General features: G+C 36.2%; 1 protein-coding gene across 1 annotated transcript; it reads right to left on the bottom strand.

Moving 5' to 3' along the window:
• Positions 1-13,535: 13,535 nt before the first annotated feature.
• Positions 13,536-15,712, bottom strand: eve1 (even-skipped-like1). Its single transcript, XM_058375075.1, has 3 exons — positions 15,427-15,712; positions 14,559-14,803; positions 13,536-14,344 (listed from the first exon to the last, which is right to left on the bottom strand). Exons 1-3 carry the CDS (start codon positions 15,428-15,430, stop codon positions 13,862-13,864), a joined length of 732 nt encoding a protein of 243 aa, XP_058231058.1. The 5' UTR covers positions 15,431-15,712; the 3' UTR covers positions 13,536-13,861.
• Positions 15,713-21,281: the final 5,569 nt, after the last annotated feature.

The raw sequence follows: 21,281 nt of genomic DNA, 5'->3' as shown, positions 1-21,281 counted from the left end.
TCCTATTCTTTTTTTAGAAAAAAGTGGACTCATGAGGTAATTTTGGTGGTGTCGGAGCTTAACACATAGAGGTCAATTACCGTAACTAGGTATATACAGTTAGTTATTGTATTATTCTCTGGACCACTTCAGCATTCAACAGATTTTCAGTTGCTAGAAGAGTAATCAGCATTGAATGGATATAGCACTACCAGCCCCCATCCAGTCCCAGTGTCAGTTTTGTGAAGCTTGAGAAGCTGCTGCTTTTTAATAGGCTAGAAAGGACATGAGGATTGTCAGCAGGCATTCAAAGTGTTATTACACTCCTGGGTTACACAGACCCTGGTGCTGAGGCTGGCAGAGATGAATGGCACGGTGGAGCAGCAATTAATAATGTTTTTACAAGAGCAATGGAGGCACACAGAAGCTGTGGACAGATCAGTCGCTGTATTAAAATGTGCAGGTGAATTGATTGGTCCATTGGATTTTCTGTAGAAATCATTCAGATTAATTGAAAGCATGGGGAGGAGAAAGCAGGGAGGAGGGAAATTGGGAGACCCATGATTTATAGGCCCTGCTCCAAGAGGAAGACAAAATGGCAACCTTACAGCTGGAGACATGAGGGGGCGGGTCTCACCCTGAATGTCATTCAACCATACTTATTGCCCCTACAGTTAGTATTGGCAGGCAGACAATCTCACGGCCTTAGAATAAAAAAAGAGCACTGTGAAATAATAAATCACATAATGATGGTCATTATTAAAGGAACAACATAATCCATCCAATAAAATAATGCGTATTATCGGATTATCCTTAATAATTGTTTAAGATACATAGTTAACTAAACTGTGAACCAGAAAATCATACCATGATTGATAATATTGCATAAAATGTAAATGATTTGAAAATTACATGATAAGAATATTAAAGTAGACCACAACTTTCTGCCATACATGTTTTTTTTTCAATAGAATTCCAATAAAGACATATCCCTAAAACTGAATAGTGCAAACTCTGAATAAACAACAATATATTTTTAACCAGGGCTATTTACAGACCCTCAAGGACTATACTCCTAAGTATTGTATTAAATTAATTTCCCACTAAATGTTTTGTAATTAATTTTACCCATTTGTTCACCAAAAGTAATTTAATCGGCACTGCACTGTTGATGAAGATTAAACATTTAGCATTAGCCTTATGTTTAGACAATGTTTAAAGGTCTCATAATAAAGACCTTATGATTTAGTTTCCTCTCAACTTCCAAAACAACAACAAATCATGATATGCAGCAGTCAAACAACTCAATTTGATATGATGAAGATAACACAAAGGAAATATGCATGATTAAGGATTAGAGAAACTAAACAGATATAAGCTATACCCTATACAACTGTTTTTTAAAAGTCTTAAACATTACCAATGCACATTTTGACACATGCTTGAACTGTAACAGAAAGCTACATTATCTGAACTTCACAAAAACTTTAATGCCCTCCAGAATTACTGGCACGCTTCATACAAATGACAAAACAAATGACAAAAAGTGATTATAGGGTATTTCATAGTCTTTCTTTTCTGAATTAAATAATTAAATGTGTTGCCTTATAGAGTATACTGTGAGATTTTTTATACAAGATTGTATTGAGATTACTTATTAGAACAATTGCAAACATGACTTAGACATCTCAAAATGAAAACAAAAATCATAGTGAGTAAACCTAGATAACTTGCAATGAATGTTTAGATTTTTAAAGAGTAAGCCAGATGCCATAGTAGTAAGGAAAACTATCTGAAATGACATGAGGAAGAAACCTTAAGAGGAACCATAGTCAAAAAAGTAAAAAAGTACCCATCCTTCCAGACTTGTCTATCCCTGACCAAAGATTTCAGCTCAGATCCCCAGATGTTCCTAAGCCAACAGTAAGATATAATCTATCCAGCAGGTCTGGGGTCTCTGCTCAGTGGGATTTATCTGACACAACTCTAGCAAGAGCTGACTGGGGGAATCTTTACATGCTACCCAAAAAACTCCAGCTGACTGTCCTCTCTTTGGAGAAGCAGTGACTCTACTCTAGCCTATTTACCTTATCAAAGAGAATAAGTCCAGCAAACATTAGGGGGCTTGTTTCCACCATACCATCGGTGATCAAGATCAGACTGACCAGTAAACAAAGAACACTGCCCAAAAAATGAGCTTCTTCCTCACCAACACAGTACAGTTACTGTAACACTGATGTTGTTGTGTTACTCATCTGTTTATGAATCTAACACTCAGTTTTTCCATCACATGTAAATGAGCTCATGAGTTACTTAAACCCCACCAAGGGAAAGGTTTCTCTTCTCACCTGAAGTGAGCATCACAGTCTTTTCTGGGTGAGGACCATGACCTTGGATTGGAGACTCTGAATATTTAAGAAATACTACTACAAATAACAAAATTAATTTGCTAATTAAGTCAAATTACAGTTCATGTAGCTGCTTGTGATTGCACTCACTATTACAATGCATATGTTTTCCTGTAGTCTATATCCTATATAATATTAGTTCCTTCATTACTGTAAAACATGAGAGTATATGTTTAAATATAATTTCAATATATCTCAGTAATATTTTTCTTTGCTTTCTCATTTTTACTTGGACATTTTTGAACAAGGATTTTGGTAATTTTGGTGCAATTAAAAAGGTAAAAAATCAATTTACCCACTGCTAGGGAGGCACATACCTATTGTACAACCATGATAATTTTGTGTACCTTTGGTAAGCATTCCCAACTGTTGATGTATTTGTTTCATCCATATTAAGAGTTGTTGTGCAATGTAGAAAAAAGTTTGACTTCCCTGCTGTCCAAATGCTAAGGTTTAAATACTCAAGACTACGGCAAATAAGTACCACATGTTCCTCTATTTTGCATATTTTTCGGTGCTATGTGTCCTGTACTGTTTTGTGTTGTTATGGTATTGTCTGTTTGCACTGTCTTTTGTTAGGTTGCACACGTTGCACTTTATGTAGCTAGGATAACTTTCTGTCCTTAGCTTCTGTCCTTCTGTAGCACTAGGGTCCTGGAGAAACGTTGTCTCATTTCACTATGTACTGTGTCAGCAACTGCTTGCATCTTGTTTTGTATATAATTGCACATTATATTGTATAAAATTGCACATTATATAGCTTGTAACTTGGGCTTTTTTAAAGGTATGTCTGATATTCCAATTAAAATAAAAGACAGCAGTTTGTCAGTAATATTACATTACTTTATTGTAAAGAAAAAATATTTAATGGCATGTTCAAATCTTGGCCTATGAATGACATTATGCCATGTTTCTCTTATTCATTGGATGAAATATCTCACATGAAGTCCCCTGTTCTGTGCAGTAATATAAGAGTTTTGTGTCTTTGTGAGTTAAAGATTAACCCATAATGGCACCAGACTTTCCATAAAACATGGTTGTCTTCCCTGACATAATTTTTGATATCTTAGATAACATACAATATGTTTGTCCTGTTCAATTTCTTGAATATCGTTTTAAGCTATACTTGTCATGTATGTATTATGAGATTGAGTTTCTGTAAATATTGTCTTAAAAAGCTCTGTTTTTTGTTGTCACTATTTGTCTGCTGTTCATAAACCAACTCACATCCGATTACATAATGGCATGGCTCTAAATCCAGTTCAACTGAGGATCAGTTGTTAACAAGGGTTCTTTCATCCCTGAACCAGCATTGGCTCCAGCACCTGCATCAACACCATGAACGGGTATCTACATAATCTTCAGTCTGAGGGCCACAGCATGAGGGAGGTCAGGAGCAGAGGGTGGTGGGCTCTCATGCCTGAAGGCAGACACAGGTTATGGGCAGCTGTGTGTCTGTAAAGACAGTGGGGAAACAACGTGGCAGGCAGCACCATGGCTCTCCGATTACAGTACCTGTCTATAAAAACCACTCCTGCAGCAAGCATCTTTCTTGCAGTTGACCTCCCAGGGTCTCCAGAACCGTGTGAAAGATCTGGGGTCTGCTTCACTTATTAGCTCACTTTTGATGTCTGGACCCAGTTAATGGCTAACTCACCCAAAACAGACTGGACAGCTACAGGGTGGCACATGAAGATTTTACCTGAGAGGTGTTCGCTTGAGGAAGAACAAAAACATTGCAGCAATCAGCTTAGTAAACAATTTTTTGGTAAGCAATGCTGTGTATTAAGATTAGTTCATGCCCAAGAAATGCCATACCGAAGTATTATATCTAAAAAAACTGTTAATTAACATTACATCTATTCTAACGTGGACAATACAGATTTCTAATCGGTGGTGCCAGTCTTGTAAGGACTGCACCTCATTACGCTGACTGAATTGTAACTACCTTTTAAAATTTCAGACACACTATATGACATTCAGGGGCTGCTGAAGGACTCAGAGGAAGTAAAGTCCAGGCTCTTATGTAGCTCCAGCAAAGGCTGTTTTATTGCGATTTCTTTACTGCATGGTGTGGTGCACGCCTTTTTTTACTGTGCAGAGAGAAGTTTTAACAGTCAGGGAATAAGTATAAAGCGCCATATGAAAGATGCAGGTCCTTCTGAATGAGCTTCCTCTGATGTTGTTTACAAGAGGCAGGCCTTTTAAAGAGTTGCTTCCCTAACCGCAGGAAGTCAGAATGCCCTCTGCTTAATTATTGTCAGGGTGCATGATTTTTACAATGTCTTGATCATAATTTAATACACTGAACAATTTTATGTTGGCTTGTTTCTGAGTATGGAATATTCTTATGTGCCTTTAACTTTCCTTAACTGCCATAAAGTCTGTCTTATAATTCAATTGGTCATCTTAAATCATATCATTTAGTAACCTCTATGAATGATTCATTAACCACACTGAAACCCAAGGTATGTAAAGGTGCATACAAGAATATGGAATGCAGGTATGGACTCACCATTGACTACTGGGAGTTAAGTGTTGTCATTCTTCCTTGAAGAACTTCATCTAAACTTCCCTCTCTGCACATTCCATTATTTAATGTTTATATGTTTACAACCATCAAGTATTCAGAAATGTCTTTTCCTTTGTGTATTACTTGAATGTGGGCTGGATCCTTTAACTTTATAGAAAAAGCCATGCTGGGGATTAATTCTGCACTGATTGTGATCCTGGGGCTTCATTTATAAATACGTGAGTACAAGAAATTCTAAATGTGGACAAATGTGTTTTCTAAACCTTTTGACAAATTATTTATAAAGCGTCCAAAATTTTAATAGCAGAATGTTAATCGCAAATAATCTTAAAATCATGCACTCATGAGCAAGCCCATAGACTCACGCCTGAGAACGCCCCAAAATAACCTTATATGGTGGGATACACGTATGTAAATGTGTTAAGTAATTAGTCATGGTGATTTCTTTCTAAATGGCAAGTGAAGTCTGACACTGGAGTTAAAAGCAAAAAAAAAAAAATTAGGCAGAAATCTGGGGATCGTAAAGTACCAAGGGTGTGCTAGATTTGTTAGAGGAAATTGTGACGCACATGACGCAGAAAGGAGACAGCGCGTTACGCAAACTTATTATCCTAATTAGTAATAATTAAGTAGTAAGAAAATATGATAACAAAATATAAATAACAAATAAACATATATTAATAAATAGTTAAATAAATAATATAAACTATTTGAAAAATGTATTTAATTAAATTAAAATATTTTTCCCCAAAACTTTGTTTCGCTGAAAACATTGTGTACTATCTATCTATCTATCTATCTATCTATCTATCTATCTATCTATCTATCTATCTATCTATCTATCTATCTATTTGCTTTACTATAATACTTATAATCCTTACAATAGTATATAATACGTTATACAATACTAAAATACTCTGATAATACTGGTTTGTCCCTTTTGGTTTGCGTACAAATAAGAATATTTCCAGAAATAAATTTCCTATTATAAATCCCTTATTTCCACATCACTTTTAATACAAGCGCATTTCTATGAATTTTAAGATACAAAATAATCGTCAGAAAATTTTAAATATGAGGTCCCTCAACCCAGATTTGTTGGAAAACTCTCTCATGGAAGCAGTTTCAATAACAAATGTGATATTGGCCAGTAGGTGGCATGAGAGACATGAGCATTGAGCAATACCATTCTAATGCTGTAGGTTTCATATGGTGCACATTTCAGCCATGCATGCCTGAATAGACGGACTTAATTAGCGAATGTTGGTTAGATGCTCAGTACATCCCTTTATTTATCTTATTAAAAAAGTATATTACACGACACTAATAAACATTGTTATACGTACTTGTCAAGTGAAAATTTGGGCACTACTTACATTTACCTAAGGGCAGGAAACACAGAATAATTAAATGCAATTAAATATCATATATATATATATATATATATATATATATATATATATATATATATATATATATATATATATATATAGTACTTATCACAACACTGAAGCATTCATTGTGTGCGTAATGTTTTGTTGTTTAAATGTAAGAGCATTAACATGTATTGAAATTAAAATTAAATTAAGTGTCTAAAGCCGTGTACAAACTTAAGTAAAGATTAAGAGGTGTTTAGAAAATTTAATCCTGAATACGCCACATGATTTTTTCCCCCACTGTGTTATAGTGTATTGTAATTGCTTAGTCAGTTATTAGTTTGACGTGCTACTCTCATATCTAAAATTATGCCACAACATTCTCCCAAGTACTCTATAATTTTAACAGTCATGTTCATCCAGATGTTGCTAGCAATAACATATTATTACTAGAAAGGTATCAAAATCCCCAGATGTTACTTTAGAGCTAAAACGGTTTATAAACTCCCCGGAAACTGTTTCATCAATGAGGTTGAAGACTAGCATGTATTTCCTCCAAGACACGTAAAGCCAGCAACCACATCTTTTCAAATTGCTTCTCGTGCTGCTCAGCATCACAGTGCAGAGCTATATACTCGAGTGCAAACGATCAAATTACTCTTTACAACCATGGCTAAAAGAAAAGCAAACAACAACAACAACAGCAGCAGCAGCAGAACTGCCAGTCAGTGTACAGGCATTCCTATTAATGTGGCCGCTTATTAATGACCGCTAAGACAGTTGCTTAAAGGTCATTTGGTATCCTTTATGAATGTAGGCCCATATTCACAAATGAGATTTGTGTATACTGACACACAGTATTGCTTTAATTACAGCACTCTGTAAAAATTGACGAGGCAATATTAAACATGATGATTGTGAATGCTTCTGAACAGCTTATTACTGAATCTGCATCTCTCCTACAGTCGGCTACTTTCTTACAGCCAGTGTGTAATAGATCCTTATAGGCTTCATTATAAAGCACAGTTATATGCAGAGGCAAGGGAAGCATGAAGGGAGGGTGAATCAGTAGCCTTTAGGACCTGTGCAGACTCTGTGGATGTGGAGGCCAATAAAAGTATAGCATGTCTCATTGGCAGGGTAAGTGTGCAGACTGGCTGCTCTGTATTCAGGGCCAGTAGCATGCATAACTTAATGTGCCACATAGACAATTGAGCTCCCCTGCTATTTAACTGCATGTGGTAATAACATGCTAGGCATTGTACTTTAAGCTACACAAATACACACCACTTATTAATGCTTCTAACATAACATTAACAATAACATTTAGAATCACCTTTTGCTATAGAAAGCTAAATTACAATAAGAGATCTCCTGATTTCAGTCAGAAGACATATGTACCTGAACAAAGCAATATCTGGCCCTGCTTTGTTTTTACACACACATGTGCACACACATGTGCACACACACACACACACACACACACACACGTTTGTGTGTGTGTGTGTGCGAGTGTACTGTTAATTGAATTAAAAATTAGCTCAGACAACAGCCCAAAGTAGAATTATAAATACTGCATATAATAGTGTTATTGTCAGCAACTGAGATGCAATGACATGGTATCAGTAATGCTATTAATGCAAGAAATTACAAAAATATTGAATTTAATACATTTGATGTATCATTGTGGGTAGGAATATTGAATTCGGTACAACTGGAATAAAGAAGGGGTTTAAAATTTGTCCTCTGTTGTGCAAGCATTATCAACAACTACTGTAACATTGAATGTAACTCTGCTAAAGGTGGTTATAGCATTTACTAATGCTTGAATGATGAATTAATGTAAACACATCTTATTCATGTTATAATAAATCATTTGCTTCTGACTTTACAGCAACAGTCTGGTGAAGGTCCTCTATTGTTTCAGCATGTCAGTGCTCCTGTGCATAATGTGAAGTTTGTAAAGAAATGGTTTGTAGAATTTGTTTTTGGAGAACCTGACCTCCACAATACAAGTATAATGAGTCATGCCTTATTACCTAATATCAGTACCCAAACTCACTGATGCTCTTGAGATTGAGTGGAATCAAATGGAGGATACTACAGCAGTAGTAAACCACATAACAAGCCATGTTGTAGCAATTCAGTACACATCACAATATGCACACATTTGTTACTGGCCAGATTTCATATATTAACTTCTAACAAATAATTACTGCACTAAGATCAAATGAAGAGAAGCCACAAACTGTTACATTTTTTATAAGCACAGACCACTGGTCAACCACAAGTATTTTAAATGGGAATTAACATAACTTGGCTGGGATGTGATGAGGCCTAAATAGGAAACCCTAGCCAAAACCTTTGGCTAAGCATTATTGCCACTTTTCCACATATTTAAAATACTTGAATTCATAAAGCCTGAATCTTTTGTTCTCAACCAGTTTTATTGACTGGAAAGTGACAAGGATTCTGAGTATAGCTGTAGGTGTTATGGCAACGATATAAAAATTTTGTCTTCTTTAAATAGAGGAGTGGTGATATGGGCGTGGTTAATTTACATTGATGTTAAACTTAACCTACAGAGCAGTCCAGTAAAAGTTTGATAGGTTGATAGGTTGGCAGATTCTGCTTCAAGCGTTTGACCTTTAATGTAAATGTAAATTGTAAAATCCAAGTTTAAGTGTTGATCTTTCGGCTCCTCCCTACATGTGTGAGGGGTCGCCACAGCGGACCAACTAGTCTGCACAACAACTTGGCACAGGTTTTATGCCGGATGCCCTTCCTGAAGCAACCCTCCCATTTTTATCCAAGCTTGGGGCCGGCACTGCATCCAGTGGCTGGGGTTTAGGCACTGGCTGGGAATAGAACCTGGGTCTTCTGCATGGTAGGTGAGAAACCTTGTGAACAACTCACCAACTTTTACCACAGACCTAATGAAATGAAGAATAAAGGATGAGCTGCAAAAATGCCACCTTTAGTCAATCTGGAGCCCATGCCTAGTGCCAGACCAGAGAGGATATATATTTTGTACAAAACAGGCTTTAGCATTATTCTAAAAGAGAACAGATATACTGAGAGGGCCTCCTGGTGGTCCAGCGGCAGGATCTCGTGCTCTAATTGCCAGGGCCCGGGTTCGATTCCTGGGCAGGACATCATCCCAACCACTGAAGAGTTAACTCTCAGTACCGGATAAAAAAAAAAAGGGAGGGTTGCAACAGGAAGGGCATCTGGCATAAAACCTGTGCCAAATCATGCAGATCGAATGATATGCTACAGACAGCGGACCCTGCAATTGTGCGGGACAAACGCTAGGACAAAAAAAAGAGAACAGATATACTGAGAAAGGTCACTGCTCAGACTTATATAGCCATCTCCATATGTGCTTCTCCCCTCTTCTGGAAAGGCTTTCCACTAGATTTTGCATGTGGCTCTGGTGATTTGAACATTCAACCACAAGAACATTAGTGATGTTGGTCACAATGGAATACAATCTATGTTTTGGTTCATTCCAAAAATGTTTAGTAGAGCCGAGGTCTGAGCTCGGTGCAGGTCACTCAACTTCTTCCATACCAACCTACTGTAGGTATACAATGTCTTTATGAATTTAAGTTTGTGAATGGGGTATTGGAATGCTGGAACATTTTTGGCCTAGGCTGCTTAGTAATTCTATAACATACAAAGACCTTCTAGACAACTGTGTGCCTCCCACATTGTGGCAGCAGTTTTGTGCCCAAATATGGTGTGATAGCATGGTGTCCATGTTCTTTTCACCATATAGTGAATGTGATGCTAGTAAATCGTGCTGTTTTTACAAAATATTATAATTAACACTGTACACTCTAATTTGACCTAAGGCTGTTTTTTCTGGCTGTGTGCAATGAATATACAATGACTGTCTACTTTACAAGGAACACCTGTACACCAGATCGTTTATGTAGTTATCCAGCCCATGTTGTGGCAGTAGCACAGTGCACAAAAACATGCAGATATAGGTCAAGCACTGCAGTTAATGTTCACATAAAACATCAAAATTTGAAAAAGTGTGGTCTATCAGTTGCATGGTTGTTGGAGCTGGTTTGAGTATTTCAGAGAATGCTGATTTCCTGGGATTTTAACACACAACATTCTCTAGAGTTTACACAGAATGGTGAAATGGTTTGGTGAGTGAGTGGTTTGAAAGACCTTGTTGATAAGAGAGAGATTATTTTAATAGGAACACTTATTATTTTGTCCAGTTTTGATGAGCCTGTGCCCATGCTTCTAATTTCTGTTCTTGTTTGGCAGAATTGGAACCTGATGGGGTCTTTAGCAGTTGAAGCCCATCCACCTCACCTCAAGGTTTTGTGATGTGGATACATGTGTTGTGCATTGTGAGATACCTTTCTGCTCACCATGGTTGTGAAGAGTGCTTCTTTAAGCTACTATAGTTGTCCTGTCAGATCAAATCAGTCTGATGTCTCTTATTAACAAGGAGTTTCAGCCTGCAGCCCATCCACACACAGGATATTTTATGTTTTTACACCATTCTGTGTAATCTGTAGAGATGGTTGTGTTTATGAAATTTCGAGGAGATCTGCAATTTATGGAATACTCAAACCAGCTGATCTTGCATCAACAACTGTGCCGCAAATAAAGTCACAGGTGTAGAGCAGGTGTATAGGTATTTCTATGAAAGCAGGCTGTGAGTGTAGCTACCAGATACATGTTTGCCAGTTATGAGAAGTGACCTCTTTAAACTTGTTTGCCGTACTAAATTAGTTTCTCCCCTTGTTTATTGTCCCTTATCTCCTGCCATTCATTATTTTGTCTTTTGTTTCTTTTCCACAAAGTGGGATATATGCACTTTTAATCAGCTTTCTTCTCTAATTGGTCTACTATCTCATGTCTTTCAACACCTCCATAAACAGGTACCCATATAAAAAGACCAACAAAACTATAACAGTGAATTCTGTGTTTGAAGGCTTTCATATCAAATGTCTTATCTTCTTGATAACTTCCTGTTTATTAATTCTTAGAATAAAGTCAAACACCATACAGTCATTGGTCAAGTTTCTTCCTCCCAAATTTTCAAGCTTAACAATAACCTTGAGTGACATTTCTAGACAAATTGTTTATCACTTCAAAATAAACAATGTATATATATATCAATGCACAAAACATTAAATATAATATTCGTGTAAAATATACCCTGCAAATACATTCTGACTGTGTTATATCAAGAAAAAGTTTTCACAGTGAAGACACGTGGCTGATTTAGGAGTAATGTCAACAGGACCATCTCTTATGTCCCTCAGGGCCAGGGCTGCCTTAGCAGCAGGATGTTGTAAATATCACACAGTGGTGTTATCTAGACAAAAGAGAAGCTTTTACTGCATTTATTTCACCCTCTCACTACCACTACCACTTTTTACAGTCAGTAACAATAGTCAAAATTCTCACAACATACATGAAGAAAACTGTCTCTCTTTTACTGTCAGTTCCCACCCATTAGCTGTTACTGCACATGTCACCTGTTGAGCTATTGTTTAACTTGGATAGGGAGAATGCTGTTTAGGACCGTATTTTATAAACATACTATAACAGGTAATCAAAGACATCACATGGGTGTTTCCGTCTATCAAATGCTCCCAAGCTAACAATTCTCCTATTCTTCTTCTTCTTCTTCTTCTTCTTCTTCTTCTTCTTCTTCTTCTTCTTCTCCTTATTATTATTATTATTATTATTATCATCATTATTTTATTTTTTTTTATCTTTTAAGTCTGAATAAAAACTGCAAATGACAACATGTATCTATCTATGCATGTGTAGCAAAACATTACTAATAAGTGTGGAACATTTAACATTATGGATTTATTTTCTAGCTTGGTGAATTAAATTTTTCTCTTTACTTTTTACTTCTTCTGGCTGTCACTCTTTTCTTGTCTAACATCCTGACAAACGTTTCTCTTTTAATGAGTAATGGACTTCAGATATTAAGCATTTAACCCACATGAGCTTGGATTAAATCATGTATCTTATTTTATAAATCTCTACGAACAGCTAAAGTTGGTGACCATTAAAGGGAATATTTAAATCAAACACAACCAACCAAAGAGGTTCGTTTTAGTCTAGCTACAGAAGAATTGGCTCCTTTGTATTATAGCTCACCTGTAACAGGTGCAGCTCAACTAAGAAAAAACACCTGGACTATGACAGGTGGTCTAATCCATATTACCTTCTGTGTGATGTGTCAGTAGCCTGATACCTAAGTACTACAGTTTGAACCACCTTATCTTCATTTTATCATGAAATGTGTCTCCATGCTGGAATGACTATGGCATTGTATGTGTAGTTCCATATTGGGGCTTTGCAAACATGTCAGAGTTGAAATATATTTGTGTTTAAATACATAAAGCTCTTGACATATGATTTTGACTTATCATTAAATAAAGCACAGAACCTATCTTTGGGGATTAGAGGTCTCAGACTGTCCACCTCCTGTTTTGTCTGGTTGGTCCCTGTGTTAAGGCATGTTGCACAGTGCTATATTGGATTATGTCTAGCATGAGCTATAATGACAGGATTCGTGTGCTGCAGTGTCTGTAATTTTGAAAAGTGTCTCTCTTCATTCTGAGTTGATGGGCTAGAATGAAGGATACATTAAAATGTTCTATTTTCTATAGAATTTCCAATAGATTTTTTAGAGAAATATACAATTAAAGAAATATATGACGTTGACATCTTATTTGATCAAAATGTCTATGTTCATTTATCTATTTTGACTTCAGTAACTGCTTTATCCTGAGCAAAATTATAATGGAGCTGGAGTCTATCCTGCCAACACTGTCCACAAGGCAGGAACTCAACCAGGATAGGTTGCTAGTCCACCCATTCACTCAAACACACCAAGGGGACAATTAGAGCCACCAATTTAATTGGTGGAGTGTTTTTGGTAGACGAAAACAAAGAATGCTGAGGAAAACCAGATCTACACGGAAAAACTTGCCAAAAGCCTACACCCAGACAACATTGTAACCCGAGCTCAGGATCAGAAACAGGACTGTGGAGCTGAGAGCCACTGTATTATGCCACTGTACTCACCTCAAGATAATCTATCGTTTTTGCCCTTTTACTTTATACATTTTATATTTGAGATTTTACATTTTAAAAAAAGAAATTAGGAAATAGTTTCATAAATATTTTAATTATCTTGTTTGTCATAGAAACTTTTATGAAATTAATATATTTACACTAGTTATTTTATGACAGCAATTTGGAGCAGCAAAGTTTTAAATGACAAGAAAATACCAAATCATTACTTTTTTAGATCTAAAAACATTCGTCATTAAAACTAAAAAAATACACTATAACATTTGTGCATCACAGGTAAATCAGTGTTCTTTCATTTACATTTCATAGATCCATTTATTGTGCTCTTGCAGTTCTCCTTTTTTGAGATGGATGAATTATCTTTCCCCCTGAAAATGAGCCTTTTTGTAGAATTTAGTTTTAACCTTAAACTAATACATGTCTACTCAAGAATGAGTAATACATAAGGCCTTCTGTTAAATAAGACAATTTCTTCACTGGGGCAAATGTATTTCTTCCCGACAATCTAATAGCGCAACTGAGGGTTCTGAGCTACTGGGTAGATTCATCCCAAAACCTGCTCCAACCCTAGCTTTGTGTACTTGTTCTGGTGGAGACCAGTGGAGGCAGTAAGGGCAGGGACAGGTTTTAGGATGCTGCATTGTGGGCAATGGAGGGTAGAGGACCGGAGAATGAAGCCCAGCAATCCTGGTGTAGGGTGAGTGTGGAAGTAATACAGTGTTCATTGGTCTCACACAGCCAGCACTGTAGGGACTAGACAGACCGGGGAGACTTGGCAAACCTGCCACACCCAGTTGAGAGTACAGTTGCAGGGGAATGTGGGGAAACAGTGGGTATGGCAGCCCTGTCACTGCCTGGCTCACCATAAAGGCACACAGATTTGGGTCCAGTGGGTGAGGCCAGCTAAGACTATGGCGCTGTCGCTTATCCTTCATTCTTCTGTTCTGGAACCAGACCTGCAATTACATAGAGGAAAGAAGATCATCAGAAGAAGAGTGTATATCACTTCTGTGGTCTCTAAAGTATAATGCACATGAATTCGTAATTTTAGATTTTTTCTGATCTTGTACCTAACTAATAGGTCATATAGTTGTCGTTTTTATTGAACCAGTCCTTTAGAATACAAAACAAATTGTCCATTTGTGTGACTGTATTTTCAGTAACGAATACCTTTATGGTTGTCTCTGGCAGGTTAAGGGTCGCCCCCAGTTCGCACCGTCTAGCCCGTGACACATAACTCTCTTTGCAATACTCCTGTTCGAGGCTCGCGAGCTGCTCCCGCGTGAACGCTGTCCGGTGTCGGCGACTCTGGTCTACGCCGTTTAGCAGGGCCATGCGCGTGCACGATTCCTCCTCCCCATTGTCACTATCAGCATGAGAAATGGAAGAGACTGGGGACTCTCTGCCCTCTGCCACTGAAAAGTAAACAAGTAAAGTGAATTGTAATAATGAAATTATTATATTTTGAGCTATAAATGAGTTTTGGTCAGAGTTTTGGTCTGTAACGAGTAAAAAGTTGAGGTTTTATTAGTTTTTAATGTAAGAGACGTTGCATGGACGCAAACATGACATAGTCTCTGCTGAAAAATCCAGCTTGGTCTCACCGATTACCAGCTGCCAAAACAAAGCAAAGCTGGTCAAACGGGTAGCGCACTTTTGCCATCTTATAAGTAGAAGTCGAAAAGGTAGTGTCTGAATGACCACTACTACCACTACAACATATTTAAGAAAGAAACAAACTATTGGAAAATTATTTGTTGCTTATCTTTAGTCAAGTTTTGAACGAAACTAGAAAAGAAAACATGACAAAAACTGCCTATTGATCAGCACGGTCTGTGTTTTGACTTGGATCTGGATTTGTTCAGCAGGGGTGTTATATCCGAAGTGCATCTGTAGTTTTACAGTACATTTCAACTATTTAGACCCGGTGGCAAACAAACCAGCAAAGATTTTTGGCAACCAAAACAAAACAAAACAGCAACAACAACAAACTGTCCTTGGCTAATGAGGTGCAAACCAAGTGGAAGAGTTCACTTACACATTGTCTTCGATCGATTCTTGTCTGAAATTCTGTACACAACTGAGGAGATATTAATCCAAATAGCTCAATTCCGAAGTGGTTCCAAATTTATTTTTTGTCATTACAATGCCTATTGTAGCAAGTAGGACTTCACGCTCCACATCACGGAAAGTACCCTTGTAGAACCGAGCCAAGTTTGTTTTAAAAGGGTGAACGATTGAGTTGTTTTGTATCGTGTGCCCACCCCTCCCTTTATCTGTGCTCTCTCTCCGCCTGTCCGGTCTTCCACCTAATGAGAGACGCGCTCAATCCGCCGCGGCGCCGCTCGGGCGCGCGGACAAGAGGAGGTGTAACATTTTCTTTGGTCTCCGACCTGCCTTTGTACTTTTGTTATGGAGAATTACGTTCGACCTCCCTTTGCTTACTATCACAGTTGCTTCCCCGGAGAGAGAGGCCAACCGTAATTGTTCGCAGCTTTTGATGTTTATAATTTTGGAAGTCAGTCATTAGAATCCTAATGTCCGCGTGGCTGGGGAGACAAATTCTGTGTGTTTTGCATGACGGATAGGGGACATGAATATGTCATGAAATGTACGTAGGGATGTGTGAACTGTAATTCATAAAGCTGTGCAAAAGACACTCCTCACTTTTAACATAAAAGCATAATTTAAATTGAACAATCCATTATATTAAAAAGGATAATTTATGTGTAATAGTTTTTTAGACAGCAAATTCGGTCTTGGAGCTCATGTGAAGTTTTTAGGAGATTCAAATTTGGGAACTGAGTTTTCCAGTTGACAACGTCAACTCTCAGACACTAATGTTGATTTTTTTTATTTAATTTTTTTTAGAAGCCTAGTCCATTACAAAAAAAAAAATCTCTTATGTAGAATCCTTGGATGATCGTTTTGCTTTTTCATTTCTCAATACAATACCAATGCAATAAAATACGAATGGAAATAAAACTTAATATACATTTATAATAATATGTAGCCTTTCTTACACATAAGATATTGCACTCTGCATTGCAAGAAACACTATATTTAAAAATTGGCATGGTTATTATCATCAGTGTTTGCTGAAATGGTTCTTCCTTATACTGAAGCTCACTAAATGCCCTCACGTTTCTTATGAGGTTCTAATAATTATGCTAATAATTAAGACAAATAGACCCCCATCATTACAATCTACACATACAGGATTAATTATTTTAGAAATACTTTAATGTTTCTCTCATGCTTTTTGCTGCAACCATACGTGTTCTTAGTTGTTCACTGACGTCTGAATTGTTAAGATTAAATTATTAAATTAACTATTCACTCTGGAAAGACTGAATAAGAGCAACCATACAGACTAATTATAATATAGGAAGTGCTCTTGTCTTAGAAAATTATGTTTTATTATAGCCTACATTAAGTTCCGTTTCTAAATGGCAGTATATCTCCTCCTCTGGCTTCATTTAATCTATTGTGCCACGCAGCAACAATAGATATTCCATGTATGGTTTTACACATTTAATAGTTATCATTTATTTTTTTCCTCATTAAGAAATACAGGAGCGATGTCACCCCCAGCTCATGATTCTTTATCAGATGCTTGCATTGTTCTTTTCAGACATTCTCGCAAGATTGAAACAGACGTCGCGCATTGGTGATAAAATGGCGCTGGCGCATTAACGATAGGAGACGTCTCATTTGATCAGCCAAACCAGGTATATATTTATAGCTATATATTGCTCTGTGTGTTTTATGATTTAAGATTAAACGTTTCAAGTGGCGTGCTATGGCCGAGGAAGCGTGACATGTGAGTTATGCATACAAAACAGAAAAGAACCAGTAGTGCACACCTATCAAGAACCATCTAAGCCTTGATCATCCCCTCAGATTCACCGACAACATTAAAAGTAAACTCTTTCCACAGGGAAAATTCAAACATGCGGACTAAGCAAATATTGGTGCCCACAATCCAAGCTTATTTAAAAAAAATGAAGTTTGTATGATCTGACAGATCTGCCAAATGTTTATTTAATGCTGCTCCAGCCTGCCTACAATAAAAACTATTTTCTCCATTAGTCACGCCACCCTCATCGATTATAATTGCCTCTTCCTAAAGCAAAATGATAATTGTTTGATTTGATTTGATTTGTCTTCTGATAAACCGCACTACGACAATCATTAGTCTTCGATCTATAATTAATGAAAATCTATTTCATTTTCCTCTTTATTTTCTTGTTGTTGCTTTTTTTCACGGTTTTCATCAGTGTGTCATCACCCCCCAAACCTACCCCTCTGCCAATGTGTAAGGCCACTGACCTTCTCCCACTTACCCCTTTTGTCCACTCTTTCTGACCACCCTGTGGTAATAACCTTGGCGCTAATATCAATGTCAATATCAATATCAATATCAATATCAATATCAATATCAAATTTTTTAAATTAAACATGAAGCAAAAGAAACTCCAAGAAAGCTCAATTATTTCCGGTTCTATAATAATTGCATTATTTTAATTTGTAGGCAAAACAATTCAAGAATTAGTACACTCAAAGAACGTAGATGTTTATAAATGTTACTAGGCACAAATATGCACATGAACTATAACTTAATGCATGTAAACACATAAAAAAAGAATGGGGGTGTTGGTTAAAGTATTTTAATAATGCTCTTCGTGTGTGCAATATATATATATATATATATATATATATATATATATATATATATATATATATATATATATATATATATATATATATATATATATATATATATATATATATTGTATTAAAAAAGGTAATACACTTAAGTCTAAGTGATAAAATTGAAATCTGAATTGCAATCGGAAAAAACTTTCATATCGTTTATAGTCTTATCTGAATATTCAAAAGTGTAAAAATTGCCATCAGTGGAATATGGAAAAGAATAATATTTGTTGCTTGCTGATTTCTAATAACTATATTAGATAATTCATCCAAGTATTCTGTAAAGAATGCTTATAGCTCTATCTATTACTATATTAGATAATTCTATTACTATATAAGATCATTCATCCAAGTATTTTGTAAAGAATGCTTATAAACAGATCTATCTATTACTAAGTGCCATGATATACTTCATGCTCTTTATCGTCACTCTGTAAAACTGGATCCTTGAAATTATTTATACATAAATGTACACCACTAATTAACTGATAACAGGATGTTAATTGGAGGGAAAAAAGCATGCATCAACTTCATTTTATCATTCATTCATTCATTCGTTCGTTCCTTCCTTCCTTCCTTCCTTCCTTCCTTCCTTCCTTCCTTCCTTCCTTCCTTCACACCGTGGAGGGACACCAGTTTATCACAATGCTCCATGCACCCTCTTTAACACCTGTGGACTATTTTGAGAAGCCAGACCATCTACCTGCAAGTTTTTCCAGATGTGGAAAGAATTCGGGAACAAAGGGCTCTATCATCACCCCGATATTTTATTCTATACGCTAAAATCTCCACAAAAAAGAAATTTCACAGAAACACGCTTACGTTATTTTTTCTTTATTACTCAGTTCTAATGTGTTTGATACGTGATTGTAGAAATTTTGATTTTGCAGTGAGAAAATTTTCATATTTTGAGAGAGAGAGAGAGAGAGACAGAGAGAGAGAAACTGCCATTTCCGTGCTTTGACTGGTCTACTCAATCAAATGTAATACATATAGTAATATCGACAGTTTGCTTTAATTATTTATTTAAATACACAAACGACAATGCAAGACATTTTGTTACTTCTTTGTATTGTAATTTATTTGATCTCTACAAGGCAATAGACATACTTGAGACAAATATTATAAAACAGTGCTAAGCGAATAAAAAACTTGACTAATCGTGGCAGTAAAAAGTGAGTTTATATATTATTCGTCATAAATAATAGCAGTAGCGGTGACACCTGCACAATGGCAGCTGTAGACGGGATCAAATAGATGTTTAATTTTATTCTATTATTTCATGCGTTTGGCATTCTGTTTACTAAGATTAACATGCAAGCACGTACTTGGCACTGAGTAACAGCTGCCATCTGAAAACCCTGACACACACACACACAGACACACACACACATATATATAATTAACTAGGATTATTTTAAAGACCATGTGAATGTAATTGGGAAAGCTGAACTGAACAAGTGAATTCAGTGAATTAAAGAGAGAATAAAATAATCATGTTCACAAAGACTATGTGAATATATGAATATAATAATAATAATAATAATAATAATAATAATAATAATAATAATAATAATAATAATAATCCTGTATTGTATGTTATTTTAGATCTCATATACTATTGTTATAATTATTATTATATCTTCAGACTTCGAGAATCACGAATGTATCTAATTTTCTGCAATTTACGAATTAGTTTGCAAAATTTACCAATTTTGGTAAAACGGCTTTCGAAAATGGTCGCTAATTATAGAGCATGCTTAAAATGACGTTAACGAAGCAAGCTAACTAAACACTAAATTGGCCATCTCGTTGAGGCACAACGAATTGCTGGTTTGCTAATGAGTCTCTAATTAGCCCCTCTCCTGGTAATATGCATCAAAGTTCTTCCTACGTGTTGCAAGCTTAGTTACTCTTTCAACGTTAAAAATGACAATTAATAAGGGGACGTTAATTGTTATTATGCCTTAATTCAGTAGTTGTTTTTTTCTCATATTATTCCGAGCGTTGCCTGCCATAATTTGAGCCATAATTTCACTCGCCGAACAGACTAAGAGACTATCGGTCGATTATTCTGTGTGTTCTGACACTCGTTCAGGTAACTGAAAAGCATCGTGATTTTTTTTTTTCAGAAGTTAACTTTTTTCATTGAATTTTATTCAGTGCAGTTTTCAAATAACAGTAATATCTCATTTACTGTAAATTAAAATGTTCTTGCATATCATAAATATTTATGGGGTTCGCTTAAAACTTTTCCTAAGTGAACTCGTCTACAGTTATGACGGTCATTCATAAACATAAGCGGTCCTGAAAGTTTTTGGGAAACACTAAATGGCTAAATAACTGTCGAAACCGATACTGCAAAGGTTTCAGACGCGTTACATGTTACACTGTCAAGTATCACATGCTGTCAAGTGCATTAGTGACATTAAATATTCAAAGAATTAGAAAGCTCATTCTTTCTTATTCCACGACCCAAATGTATACGTTAGGCATGATTAGTGCTAGTGAGTTTTCACACGCTGAATACGTTTAAAGTAGCTCTTTATTATCGATTATCCATTTTTTTCTATGTGAATGCGCCTAGAGAGCTGAAAGAATCATTGCAGTGACAAATACGGGCCTTCATGTATCATTCTCACCCCACCTTCGACACACACACACACATTGCCTGCAACTATGCATATGTACTATAATCTGATGTCTCTTTTACCACCCCACTCCCCCTCGACAAACACGCTTCGACTGTACATATAGTGCATTACTAAAAACTGATTCTGAGCTACAGACATTGATGGATGGATCACCTGAGTGATTGAACCAAGATATTACCACTCTTTCTTTTTTTTAAATTGAAGTTTCTTCTCCTTCTTCTTCTTCTTCTTCTTCTTCTTCTTCTTCTTCTTCTTCTTCTTCTTCTTGTTCTTATAATAATAATAATAATAATAATAATAATAATAATAATAACGCCATTACGCCATGTATAGAAAATTATGTTGGAACTGTAAGTCCAGTGTAAGGTTTTTGTACCTTAATGAGTCTTGGCTTTTGGTATAATCTGTGCTCCAAAGCTATTCAAACAGCAAATTTAGTCCTCCGTAGGCAGATAACAAGCCTTCCTATACCTTTCAGAGCTTCGTTAACACTGATTTTTCATTAAGAAAATTACTTCATTAT

Source organism: Hemibagrus wyckioides, linkage group LG02 (assembly GCF_019097595.1).
Source record: "Hemibagrus wyckioides isolate EC202008001 linkage group LG02, SWU_Hwy_1.0, whole genome shotgun sequence".
NCBI classification, from domain to species: Eukaryota; Metazoa; Chordata; class Actinopteri; order Siluriformes; family Bagridae; genus Hemibagrus; species Hemibagrus wyckioides.
The sequence above is the reverse complement of the archived record's forward strand: the minus strand, read 5'-3'. Positions and strand labels throughout refer to the sequence as shown.